At 35.4% G+C, this 14,548-nt stretch overlaps 1 protein-coding gene across 4 annotated transcripts in view; it reads left to right on the plus strand.

The window, feature by feature from the left end:
• Window positions 1-14,548, plus strand: part of Liprin-gamma (liprin protein kazrin) — a 463,459-nt gene that overhangs the window by 214,599 nt on the left and 234,312 nt on the right. For all 4 annotated transcript variants that reach the window (XM_085815044.1, XM_085815043.1, XM_085815045.1 and 1 more), the window contains exon 3: window positions 1,816-2,025. In XM_085815044.1, the coding sequence (XP_085671170.1) occupies window positions 1,816-2,025 (210 nt within the window). The remainder of the gene's footprint in view (window positions 1-1,815; window positions 2,026-14,548) is intronic.

The following is a 14,548-nucleotide window of genomic DNA, read 5'->3' on the forward strand; positions in this document are numbered from 1 at the left end:
GCTAAATTCTTCTGTTACTAATTATATAAGATCTCCACAAAATCCAGCAACTTTGTCATATTATTGTAACACTCTGTAAGAGGTAGTGTTATAAATTGTTTATGGTGTTATTGCACGTATATCAAAGATTTTTCCTAACAAATTGTTTTCGTTTAAAATACGCATAATGTGGGGATTTGGAAATCTGAAAACTTCATGTTGAAGTGGGACAGTCTGAAAGTGGATGTTTGTTGTTGAAAGCTGTACCTCAAGAGTTTAAAAACCATTTTCTTCCTTGAAGAAGTATATTTTCTCCTCCAGAGAACATACAATAACAGCTTAAGCATCATAGCAGGCTTTCTGTGTTCATGGGAGTGCACGGTGCAGAGACAGAAAATGTGTGTCGTACGATTGTGACGACCCTTATGATTGTGTCAGTCCTATGCCGGTGCTGACTTTATGCAGAGTTTGTATAGATATTAAGTTACTTTTTAAGCAGGAGACGTGAAAAATGGGCAATGCCCTCGCCGGAACTCCAACCTGGACCCCGCCGAGTGTACCACCTTTACACACGAAGGCATGCAAAAAGGAGGGAGAAAATGCCTTATATACTCCATCTTTTAAAGAGCGACTGGGAATTAGGGGACCTAATAGTCAAATCCTGATGGTGAAGAATCGTCATCCACCATTTCGTTTTAGTTCGAGCGTCACTTGTAGAGTCTTCTTGTGTATTCTGGGAGCATTAACTGTAGAGCCTACTGAAAGACAAAGTAGTGAATTCTCGCTAGATCGTGGAAGAACAAATGACTGCAGACGAAGATTATAATAACTTTTTTATTTTAATTAAACTGAACAGAAAATGCACTCACTCGGTGCTCACAATTTATCTATCACTTGCGGCTAAATAACTTGAACACAAAATAGTATACACAGTCACAATGATTTAAATTTTTGGCTCCTACTCAATCTAAACCGTTTAATCGGCCGTACACTGCAAAGCCGAGCCTAGAATCTAAAGTAAGTGGCTACCACCAACTATTCAACTATAAAGCTACTTTCAATAAATTCAGAACTAACACTCATACCGCGAACTCTTAACTTCTGCTACTTAAATACTATTTACGAACTCATTTAAATTTGCATGTACGTCATCTAAATTTTCATTCTGGCAGGAATTGAAAATCAGAGGGGAAAGGAAAGCTTCTTAAAATTAAAATAATTGTTTAAAACAAAATAAGGTTGATGATTTTATCGATTTTATATTGTATTAACTTTATGCAGTGTCGATCTGCATTTTTTTCTATCGTACGAATGCAAACCAACTACGTTAATCAAATATTGTGCATTGTATCTTCTGAAAAAAAAATCTCAAGATATTTTATTGAAAAATAATCTACTTCTCAAGTAGCATAAAAAATACAGATATCTGAGGATTTGAAAAATTTTGATTCTAAGCCATTTAATTTTCATGCAAGATCTGCATTAGATGATTACATTTTTTCGTTTATCAAAACAAATCCCAAAATTTTCGCTTCCGCTTCCTTATGAAAAAAATTATCTGAGTTATGATACTAATAGGAAACATGGAATTTTATTTTGCAATACCGGTGATGCAATTGCAATAATTATTAAATGAAATTGCAATACCGTATGCAATCGAAAGCAACCAAAATTGCAATATCAATTGATGGTCGTATCTAAAACCAATAATGAAGAATAAAATGCTTAACCCAGTTTCCTTAGTCTTGATTTATTGCACCTTTCTTTTTTGATTAAAACTGCATTACTTAATTTTTTGTATGACACTCGAATCTCACCTTTCGAAACTTCTTTCAGATGCATCCAAATCCCAAGACGACACCCCGACTTCCGTCGTGCAGTTGATGGCCGAGATCGAGGCTCTGAAAATCAAGAACAGTGCACTACTCAGGGATCTGGAGGAGGTAATGGAATCTAGAGACGAAAAGGCTAAAGAAAACGCTGCCATGGCCGCTAAATTAGAACAAATGGATAAAGAATTGAAACATGCCAAGGAAGCTTTGTCCGGTAAGTTGTTTTCAAAGCATCTGTCATTCCGAATTAGTGAATTAAGGTGGCAAGATAGGCTTTGAAACGAAACATGAGACGACAGCGACTTGGAGAAATGTCAGGATGATTTAAAATAGCTGGAAGTTTCTTCAGCTGCTCAACGTTTAATTTTCTGTCTATTTTATTTTCATAAAAGTAAGACTAAAAGTTCCCATTTCAAAGTAGCTTCTAGAAAGAATTCGCTCCAAACCAGTAACCGTCATAGACATTTTAGTAACGCGTAATGTTGATGCTGACGTATTGTGTCTTCTTTTAGATGTGATTTATGGCAGCAGCGTCTGTGTTAATCATCATATGTTCGCTTCACTAGAGACTAGGAAAAAAAAAAAAAAGAGAAAGAAAAAAAAGAAAAAAGGGAAAAAAAAAAGAAATCCGAACAGAATTTTAAAAGTCACCGCCTAGCAGAAGTAATTAGACTTAAAGAAAAACATTCGATATGTTCCCTGAAGGAAGGATTGGTGGTGATCCACTTATCAGTGTGCAGATCCAAACGCTTATATTGACATAGGTATAGTAATGTTTTACGTGTCATTTGGATGGAATTTAAAAAGGCTTCATTGAGAAGAAGATGTTATTAGACGTTAGAAGAAACGCTGGTTATGTTCTATGATTGAAGGATTGATTGCGATCCACGTGTCGGAGATAATAATTCACATGTAATTTAATTTGATGTGGATGGATTACATTATTAGGCATTAAAATAATATGTGTCAGAGAACACATACCAATGCTTGCTATGATGTAGATATGGTAGTAATTTACCTAGAATTTAAAACGATTCGATGTCAGATTTGGATGAATTTCATTAATAGACATTAAGAGAAACACTTAATGTATTCAATATAGAAGGATTGTTAGTTATCTAACTATCAGTGATCTAGACGCTTGGGATGATATAGGTACAGTAATGCTGCACGTATTATTTAGATGGAATTTCGAAAGGCTTCATTCAGGAGAATATATTATTAAATGTTAAAAGAAACACTGGATATGTTCGCTGATTGAAGTAGTGTTATGATTCACGTGTCGGGGAAACATTTGAAACACTGGATTGGTGTACATATGGTAATAATTTATCTTTTATAATTTAAACTGATGCGATTTTACTATGGATGGATTACATTATGAGACACCAAGACAAAACACTTGATGTATTTCCTTGATTGGTAGTGATCCACGAGTCCCGGACTGCTAGTAACCCAGCTGTCGGGGGGACTCTGCTTGGATTGATGTAGATATTATAATAATTCACCTATAATTTACATTGATGCTATGTTGGATTTGAATGGAATTGAAAAAAGCAACTTTATTAGTCCAGTGCTTTTACCTAGGAACAGTGGATGTGTTTCTAAGTAGAAGGACGAGGAGTCAAAATGTGTTCCACTGTCCAGAACACATTCTGACTTCTGGATTGCTACTTATCAGGGAACACATTCTAACGCTTGGTTTGTTGTGAATAATGATTCACTTATAATTTGAATTGATATAATATCATAATAGTATTCTAACGTTTTGGCCTCTATGGTCATCTGATATCATTCCAAAAACTTTTGTTTTAGAAATTAAAATTAAATCTGTGTTTTAAAGTTGCAAAACATCCAGGATGTTTACTTGAAATTAAATGGCGGTTTTCGCTTTAATCCCATCCTTGCAGTGGGCAACCAAATATCAGACTGGTTATCGACTAAACTATCGTTTACTGTGCCACGAAAGAGTGTTTGTTTTGTTGAGGTGTAACAATTATAGCAACAAATGTGAGCTATTGTTTCTTAGCCTTATATTGCGATAATTATTTTTATGCGCATTTTCTTTCTTTTTCAGAGATCATATTAGAAATATTATTTTAACTTGGCTATTATTGTGAAATTCGGTTTATTCTTCTTTTAAGTATAATCTTTCATATATTCCTTCAATCAGAGAAATTAATCGAATAGCTATTTTCTTTTAGCTTTTCGACGTCTAAAAAGTACTTTTCTGCCATAACTCATGTTATTAAGAAAAGTGTATGATAACAATACTTTGCGTCTCTACTCGTCATTTTGATACGCTTGCTTGAGCATGCATTAGCGAGTTAAGGTCTATCAGCGACTGGCTAAAATTGGAAATAATCATGTTTAGAGGTCAAGTGTATGCACCCGGAAATTTCTTGCAATTCATTTAAAAGTTGACTTCGCTACCCACGCGCTATTCTACTTACTTTTAATCATCTGTTCCGGTTACTTTCATTAATGTTTCACTTATTTAAGATTTTTTTTCCCTTATTGTTAAATAAGTGAATAAAATGACACGTGCTGAAAGGAAAGAATGGCCCACGTGACTACTGGAAGGGAATGTGATTTGAACGATGAAGGCCTTCTGCTACTGGAACAGTGCTTCCCAACAATTTTTTATACATCATACCCCATAGGAAATTCTCTTTTCACGCACTGGTGCGAACTCAGGGATGATTCGGGATTTATCGTTCAAGATCAGTTTTTGTTGCATTCCCCGGGGAGGAGGTAGTGCTCAAAGTTGGGATTTCTCCTTATCGTTCGGGGAAGAGATGCTGTAAACAGCTTAGCAGAGTTTGTCTGAACTTCTGTATGTGTTGCTTTCCATTTTTAAGGGGCCAGGTACCTTTGAAATGCTACATACACATAAACTAAATGCATTTTTAAAGCTAATATCTTTATTAGTAACTGGTTTATGATCCTGAAATTTTGTAAATTTATTTCGATGCGCTTGATATTATATTTGCTATTTTACTTTATTAGCCGCTTGAAGTAGTTATTATAAAACGAAAATATTATACTGATTTTAATGAATTCAGCTAACAATTAATAATAAGTGAATTAATTTTGCGTTTATTGCTTTTAAAACGTTTAGCGTTTGTTAATTAGTGACAGACTAAATTTGAAAGAAAACTTAAATATTTTACACTTATCTGAACGGCAGCACACTGCCATGTGGAAGATAAAAAATTTCTTAATTTGGGCAACGGCAACACATTTCTTTTAAATCTTCGAATTTGTTGACTCAATTCAAGACACACGTATATTGTGCTTTAAAAACGTAAAATTAGGCAAAGCAACAACGTGTTTAGAGTAAATTTTAATCAGGAGCAAAGAAATTTGCAGATTTCCTTACTCTTGATGAAGAGGGACCCTCGAAATCGATAGAGTCTTGATTAAAATCTACGCCAGACACGAGGTTTTTCCTTGCCTAATTTTATGTTCTTAATTTGGCGCGTTTCTCTTCTGTCTTGGTATTGTGTTTTGGCGAGCGGCAGTGCATTTATTTTATATCTCTGAGTTTTATGATTAAATTTGAAACCAAAATGTTTTATTTTTTGCTGAGTGGGAACACAAAGCTTTTAAATCGCAAAGTTTTTAATCATTTTCTTAAATTTTCACGAAATTTGACAGAATTTGAAGTTCGAAATGTAATATTCGCGACACAAGGTTCCGCGTAACATCAAAATTGGGTGGTTGTAGGGCGCCGACGTTTTTCTATAATGCGGTTGCATAATTTCCAATAGAAATCTAACTACTTTTGTCAAAGGAGATAAAATATAGATAAATAGATAGAGATATTTAAATATATTAAATAAATTTAAAATAAAACACTTTCTTCGTCAGCGACATAAAACTGCTATTTCTTCTGTGGACAAGGAACATTAGGAATAAGCAAATCACGAATATATTTAATTGTGTAGCGTTGTGACCACGGCTAGCTGTAAAGTTGTTAAACAAAACTGGTAAAATTTAAACAAGACAAACTTTAACATTTAACAAAAGGAATTTAATTAAACACAAACGCTACATAAAGAAAGTTACATGACAAAACTAACAAGAAGTAACACAAAGAAATATTACTCAAATGAAAATAAAAAGTACATGTTCATAGTCCTCTGCCGAAACTCGAACTAACTAGTTCGGGCGTAGGTGTTTTTGAATAGCGTCCGAAAAGGTGACGCTGCAGTACGTGTGGCTGTTTGCTAGCGTTCGTTACAGACTCCCCCTCGGGCTCTGACGACGTCCCGGCAAAGAGTCCGTGTTCGATAGTTCAATTTTGCGAGGTTTGCCTCTTTTCCTTATGGGAGTCACAGGACCTTGGTCTTTCGATGGAGGCAATTTGTATGGTCTCATCATATTGGTATGATAAGTACCTAACACTTGATCATGAGTAGCAGCATCTGCAATGTCATATGTTGTGGGAGATCTGTTAGTAATCACTAGATACGGACCTTCGCGTTTAGGCATAAATTTTTTACTTTTCTTGTGTATGGGTTTACTGATTGGATGTATAGTTATCCATACTTTATCACTAGGCTGACAGTAAGTTTGTCTACGTCTTTTATCAAAGTATTCCTTTCTTTTGTCATGTTTTTGTTCGACACGCTCCCTAATTTGAAGTGTCAAACGAGCGAATTCTTTCAGATACGGCGTAATTTCAGCAACAAAGTTTCCGTTTTCAATAAGTGCTCTTAAATTGTGATTAACGTCATCCGTCGTCCTAAGTTCTCTTCCGAACTGCAAATAAGCAGCGGTATGACCTGCAGTGTCACATATTGCTATATTCATGGCAAAACGAATCCCAAGTATCATGAGCATCACCGACTAGTATGGCTAGTTTGGGTTTTAAATCTCTGTTCTTTCGTTCGAAGGGATTCGCTTGAGGGTGATAAACAGGAATAAGTTCTTGTTTAATACCAAGGAAGTTACAGGTTTGCTGCATTACCGCACTAACAAATTGTGTACCACTATCACTAATCAATCTTCTGGGTAAACCATAACGTAAAAAAACTTCTTCAATTAAAATTTTTGCACAATTTTTCGCAGTGGCTTCTTCCAAGGCGAAGAGCTCTATCCATTTCGTACTAGTGTCTTCAATAAGAAAAATCCATTTTTTCATAGTTGGGGTTTCTGGAAGTGGGCCAAAAAGGTCTATAGCAAGTGTTTCAAACCTCTGTGCATACACAGGTGTTCGAAGTAATCCATCAGGTTTCTGGTTATTTGGTTTATACCTATTGCACTCAGCACAATTTTTCACGTATTCTGAGATATACTTTATCATACCAGAAAAGTAATACCTGGAGGCAATCTTATGGTACGTGCCTTCAGCTCCACAATGTCCTGCAGTGGCGGAATCGTGATACTGCTGTAGGACTCGTTCTCGCTCTTGACAAGGGACAACTAAGTGAGCCTCTTCAGAGTCTGTGTCGGAAGAGTAACGATACAAAACTCCTTGATTCATGAGATATCCTCTACTAGTCCAATTTACATAATTTTCATCTTTTTTGCCACTCTCAAAACAATCTATAATCTTCCTTACAGCTTCATCTTTCATTTGTTCCTCACGAATGTCTTTAGATTTTCGGGATGGTAAATCTATAGAAACAGCATTTAAATCACAAAGTCATTATTTGCATAAAATGGTCTAGAAAGAAGATCTGCTATAACATTGGATTTTCCTGGAGTGTAGACAATTTTTGGATGATATGACTGGATTTGAAGGGCCCATCGAGCCAAACGACCAGATGGTGATTTAATACTCATTAGCCATTTAAGAGGTTGGTGGTCAGATGCAATTATTATTTCTTGGTTTTCTATATAACCGCGGAACTTCTCAATAGCCCAAACTATTGCAAGAGCTTCTCTTTCGGTAGTTGAATAATTTCTTTCTGTTGAGTTTAACAATCGACTTGCATACTCAATCACACGTTCCTCGGGGACTTCTCCTTGGATAAGGACTGCTCCTAAAGCATAATTACTGGCATCTGTCCTAATGATGAACGGTTTAGTTCCGTCAGGTTGTGATAACACAGGCGGTGAAATCAACCTTTTTTTCAACTCTTCAAATGCTTTTTGTTCGGTTTCACCCCATGTCCACTGTTTATTCTTTTTGGTTAAGTCACTAAGGGGTCTAGCAACTTCTGAAAAATTAGGGAAATTCTTCGGAACCAGGAACACGTCTGTAGGAAAGACTGAACTTCCTTTACGCATGTTGGTTTAGGAATTTTCTGAATGGAAGATACTTTCTCGGTATCTACCTCTACACCGTCTTCTGTATCCAATGACCTAAATACTTTACTCTGTCACAAGCAAAATGGCATTTGCTCCTGTTAGCATTTAGTTTAAACACAGAAAGTCTTTCAAACACTTTCTTCAAATCTGATAAATGTTTATCGAATGTTTCTGATAACACTATGATATCGTCGAGATATTACAATGCAAAAACATCTTTTAACCCTGATCTAAATTTATCAATAAATCGTTGAAAAGTTGCAGGCGCGTTACGCAACCCAAATGGCATTCGCAAAAACTTGAAAGTGCCAAATGGACACACAAAGGCAGTTTTCTCTTGATCTGCTTCATGAACTTGATGATAACCTGCTCTTAGGTCAATGGTATACATGTATTTCGTTGATTTGGCTTCAGTTAGCAAATAATCCATTCTTGGTAATGGATAGGTGTCTGGAACGGTTTGGGAGTTTAATTTTCGATAATCTATACACAGTCTGATGGAACCATTAGGTTTAGGGACCAACACAACAGGGCTCGTATAAGGTGATTCGCATTCCTCAATGATACCCTGAGCTAGTAAGGAATCTAGCTTCTTTTTTAACAACTCTTTCTTCACGGGTGTCATTCAATATGGTGGTTCGGCAGGTAAATTATTTCCGGTCTGGATTCTGTGCTCAATAGGAGTAGGCTCTCCCCCTGGCTGAAAGCTAGTTTCATACTCTTCTAACAATGAATTTAATTTCTTCCGTTGTTCTCTCGTCAAATGTTTTCCTTCATCATCTCTCAACTTCACAGATTCGGTTGCTTCCGGTATTGCAACAGGAGCGTCAAAGATGTTTTTGTTTCTGGAGATGTTACTTTCAGAGATGTTAGTACGTTTAGAATTTCTTTAGTTTCAGATGGTTCTTTGTAAAAGGCATACTGCTTCTGTGAATTTTCACTAAAATATCAAGTCCCATTCTGGATGTTGAGCACTATTCCCGCAGCCTGTACGAAATCAGTTCCAAGTAACGTCCTGTTACCTTTTGCTTTTGGCAAAGCAATAAATTTCATACGGACTATCTTTACTTCAACATTAAGATTTACCACTGTAGTCAAAGCTTGAACATTTCTTTCCTTGCCATCAGCTAATACCATCGTAATATTTGTTGTTTAAATCCAAGCCCTCGATCTCGTAACAACTTATAAAATCTTTCTCCTGCAATGGAATTCGATGCTCCTGTATCAGCGCAAAAGGCTGCTTTTTCTCCACAAACAGTTAAAAAAAATGGAACTGGACAGTAGATCGAATGATTCAACTGCATGCAATTTTACACAATTGACGACAGTTTTAACTTCTTCTTTTAACTTATTACACTTAGGGCACTTTGATTGTATGAAACCGGGATGTCCACAACCATAGCAATGAATAGAAGATTTCCTTTCTTGTCTAGAATTTGTAAATTTTGAATTATCAACGTTTCTATTTTTAATCTGATTAACGTTTTTAGGATTACTAGTTTTAGATTTTTCTTCTGGAACAAATTTAATATTTTCTTTACAATATGGTTTCTTTGCATTGGAGCCCACCAGCGGCCGAGCGGTAAAGACGCTGAACACTGGTAGTTCGGTCTGAGGTTCGAATCCCGCGAACGGGCTGGCTGCATGGGTGTTTTCGTGGTTTCCCCCATGTGTAACGTGTATACGAGCCAGTTTCCCTTAGAAAGTCCTCCACGAAAGGCATCCCTCCTTTAGGCAGATAGCCCTCGTGTGCTTTGCCATAACTGAATAATCCAAAAATCCAAATCTTTGCATTGGAAGATCCATTTTTCTTCATGCCAAGTCTTACATTTTCATAATAATCGAGCGTTTCTGCGAGCTCCAACGGACTGTTCATTTCTGATAAACTGTCCACAAAATGTTCTCTTACCTCGGAAGGTGTTCTTTTCTTTATTTGATCTGCAATGATCAAGTTTTGTAGCTGCTCGAAACTGGAGATATTCAATTATTTAATCCATCCTTCAAAATAAGACTTCAATTCAAAAGCAAAGTCCTTCCATGTAATTTCTGCAGATTTTCTATGCTGAGAAAACATTTGTCGAAATCTATCAGTGAGTCTATATCGCTTCAAAAGCATAACTTTTACTTTTGCATAATCTTTAGAATCCTCTTCGTTTTCCTTAATTAATTTATTTCAGATGGTAATGATCCAATCAAGTATGGGATCCAATCAGTTTCAGGTATATTTACGAACTTCAATTGACGCTCAAACATGGTCAGATAAAGTCCTATCTCATCTTCCTTTGGGTTAAATTTTGGAAGAATGCGACTCAAATCAAATTTAGACTGATCTACTTGAGAAACAGATTCCTTAGGAATATTCTTATTAATTTCAAGTTGGAGTTTTTCTAATTCAAACTCGCGTTCCTTGGCTAATCTTGCTTCTACTGCTTCATTTTCAACCCTATCTTCAGCTTCTTTTTCGGCTTTTACGCGTTCATCGATTATGTTACTTAACATATTTTTTGTAAATTCTTCATCATAGGTTTTTAGAACTCGTTATTAGATCTCGCAATTGCACAACTTTTAAGTTATCTGCAACTTGTAATCCAAGCTCTAAAGCTAGTAATTTAAGATCCTCTTTGCGGCCTTTGCCTAAATACGCCATCTCGAAAGGGATTTATGTAAAGTTTTTTTCTTGAATTAGTTGAAAAAGTCTATAATCTAATTTAATATTGTTCACTGGCAGAAATTATAAGAATAGGGAAAGGGAAACTATTGAAATTTACTATACCTTTTGATTTCGAATATAATATCTTCATTAACAACTTAGAACAATAAAGAAATATTAATATTTCTTAAATATATTTTGAACACAAAATGCAAACTAACAACACCTTTGCAATCAGAAGTTTCTTAAACAGAATTGCTTTTGTATACATATACATATATCTTGAAAAATTAGAAATAATTTCAACGCTAATTATTTAAAATATAATGCAGTATGACCGAATATAAGAATAAAATTCAATTCTTAGCATTAATTATATGTAAGTTTAAGCAATGAGGATTTAATTTAATAGCAATGGAATATACTTTCAAAAATTCCACATAAGCAATATCAAAATTCACAGAATTCTAATCATATATTTTACTCTACACATTCGTATAAAAATATTTTTTTAATTTACCAAACTAGTTTTATTGCGCTGCTAACATCATTAATATTTCACTCTTAAAATAATGAACATGAAAGCAGATTAACATGACACAAATTCTAAATAAGAGTTATTATAAATAAAAAGGAAAATAGGAATATATTTTGCAATAACAGACACCGCTTATCTCAATAAATTATTCATTACGATAAACATGCTCTCTCTAATTCAGGTATGAATCATGCTAAAGGTGGTGTGGTGTATTTAATTATGGCAAAGCACACTAGGGCTATTTGCCTAGGGGGAGGGATGCCTTTCGTGGAGGACTTTCTAAGGGAAACTGGCTCATATACACGTTACACATGGGGAAAACCACGAAAACGCCCATGCAGCCAGTCCGTTCGCGGGATTCGAACCTCAGACCGAACTACCAGTGTTCAGCGACTTTACCGCTCGGCCGCTGGTGGGCCCCTCATGCTAAAGAATCGTTATTTACGAGTGATCCTTTTTGTTTCAAGGACAAACCTTCGCAACAATCTCTCAGATGGAATAAAGTACGTCACATTTATTTCAAAAGTAAGTTTTGTTTTCAGTTATATATATATAATCATTTAACAAACAAGAATCAAGCTTTAAACACTTACAAACAATATTAATGCAAATATAAAATCATTTCTACAAATTTTAATAACATTAACAAAGAACTACTTTTGCTCTTTTTCTTTAAAAAAATACGGATGTACCATATAATTGAAGATACATATTTATTTTCTCATAACTGAAATATCACGGGTTGTGATAATATAATTTAACACCTTCTAACTTCCGTAGTGATCAAAATACAATCTCAGTTAAGTATTGTTTCGGTTAGTACTTAAATATTTATAAAATAAAACAGACTTTCACTCTATGTTAAATCATCACAATGAATGAAATTTTACACAAAATAAATCTCCTACCTACAGACAGTATAACTGCTTCACACTAAAACCAAGGACATTGGGTTAATCACTTCATATTTCGAAATGGATATTCGAAATTGGTCATATCACCAGAAAAGCTAGAAGAAAAAAATGAGCTCGAGTTTCGTTAAAGAGTACGGCTTTTATTTTAGCATAATTTTAAATTTTCGAAGCCCCACGTTGGGCAGCCATTTTCTTTTATCTAGCGTTGTGACCACGGCTAGCTGTAAAGTTGTTAAACAAAACTGATAAAATTTAAACCAGACAAACTTTAACATTTAACAAAATGAATTTAATTAAACACAAACACTACATAAAGAAAGTTGCATGACAAAACTAACAAGAAGTAACACAAAGAAATATTACTCAATATAAAAAATAAACGTTCATAGTCCTCTGCCGAAACTCGAACTAACTAGTTCGGGTGTAGGTGTTTTTGAATAGCGTCCGAAAAGGTGGCGCTGCAGTACATGTGGCTGTTTGCTAGCGTTCGTTACAGTTGATATATTTTTTCAATTAAAAAAAAAGTAATTGTTCCTTTAAAGTAACCTACTGTAAGAAGTAATCAAACTTCATTTTCTTAAAAATTAATATAAGAAATAAGAAAATTATTTCTAAGACCTAAAAATTGATTTTTTGTAATACAAAATTAAATATAATTTTTAAAATTTTAACGGGAGAAACTTAACACTGTGCCACTTTATACAAATTTAGCCTTTGTGTAATTTGTCAAAATTTCTTTAAACTATATTATACCTATTGTAACGAAAGTTTTCCGCTAAAAAGCGTTCTTAATAAAGCTAGGGAAAAGGAAGCATGCAAGCAAGTATCTTTAGTGCGCGTAGTAATTACCCCCCAAATCTATGTTTTTCTGTCAACATTTTGGTAGCTTTTCAAAGCCTTGGACCCAGAAACTTGATGGCCGCAAGTCCAAAAACAGATGAACCTAATTTCAGACGTCTTGTGCAGAATGCAAGATAGCACCAACAACATGTAGCTGCAGGTGTGAGAAAAGGTAGAAGTTCGAAGGAGCGATGTCGGGGCTATATTGGGGGGTGGGGTAAAAGTTTCCATTCGTGTCCGTACAGAGTCTAGCCGGTGAATGCACACACATGTTGTCTTGCATTATCTTGATTACCTTATCATTACCTTTTTGCGCCGGAACTCAGTTCGACGTTTTTCCTTGATAGCAAAGTCAAGGCGGACGAGCATATCGCTGTACACTTTACTATCGAGGGTTTTACCTTTTTTCAGATACTCTTTGTGGATAATACCACGGTAATCCCACCAGATAGATACAAAGCATGATATTTTTGTTCGTCAAATTGCGCTTTGCCATTCTGCCGACGGGCTCCACCGGGCGCAGGCTAGCCCCATTTTCGGGCTGTGTTGTTGAAGTAAATCCACTTTTCATCACAAGTGATAATCTGGTCCAGGATGTCTTTGCGTTTATATTCCAGCAGGCCCGTACACGTCTGTTCATATGTGCTTTAGTCAGCTCATACGGCATCCAGCGATTGAACTTGTACGTCAAGTTTATGCGATGCATAACGCGACTAATGGACATGACACTAACGCCTAACTCCTTAGCAAGTTCTCGAGTAGTTGCTTACTGATATTCCACAAGTTCTCGCAGGCGGCCCTCCTTGTTTTTGAATTTTCGGTACCAAACCTTCTCCGTGTCATGATACAACGTTAATACCTAAAGCTGTATACATGGATTTGGTGACATTCTGTAGCTACCTTTTCGCAACAGAACTGGAAGTAAATGATGGTTCTAATCTGGTAGTGTGATAGTTCCATTTCAGGCACCTTGTACTTAATTATAACGATATTATTTTAGAGATTTCACAACACAGTGTTCTAAAGCAAGTCTTTTTCTTTCAAATGCCAAAAATCGTTTGACAAAATATGATTAAACACGCCAACGCAATTTGTTTGCGCAGACGATATTTGCGGTGGCGAGAAACTTTCGTTAAAACCCGATAAATTGTTGTAAATATTTAATAATTAATACCAAATTATATTTATAAAGTAACATCAAAGTCCATTTATTACTTCCTTTTATGAAGTTAAGAAGTATTGTAGTCGCAAAACATTTTGCATACCTGAACAGAAATATCCATTTTGACCATTGGAATATTTTTTTTTGCGTGACATCTGTACATACGGACAAAATGAAGGACTCCTTTTTCCAAAATGGATTTAAAATGAATTTTTTGGTGCATTCTGTGCGTATATACATATGCAACTCGCATAACTCGAAAGCGAATAGCCGTAAAATGTGTATGGGACTGCTGAACTGAATTGAACGTTGTTCAAGTGGACTGCCAGCTCTAGCTATGATAAGCCATACGGCATTTGTTTCAACTTGGCA

This window comes from Stegodyphus dumicola, chromosome 4, assembly GCF_044657685.1.
Source record: "Stegodyphus dumicola isolate Sdum_Otavi_A_Nest chromosome 4, ASM4465768v1".
NCBI lineage: Eukaryota > Metazoa > Arthropoda > Arachnida > Araneae > Eresidae > Stegodyphus > Stegodyphus dumicola.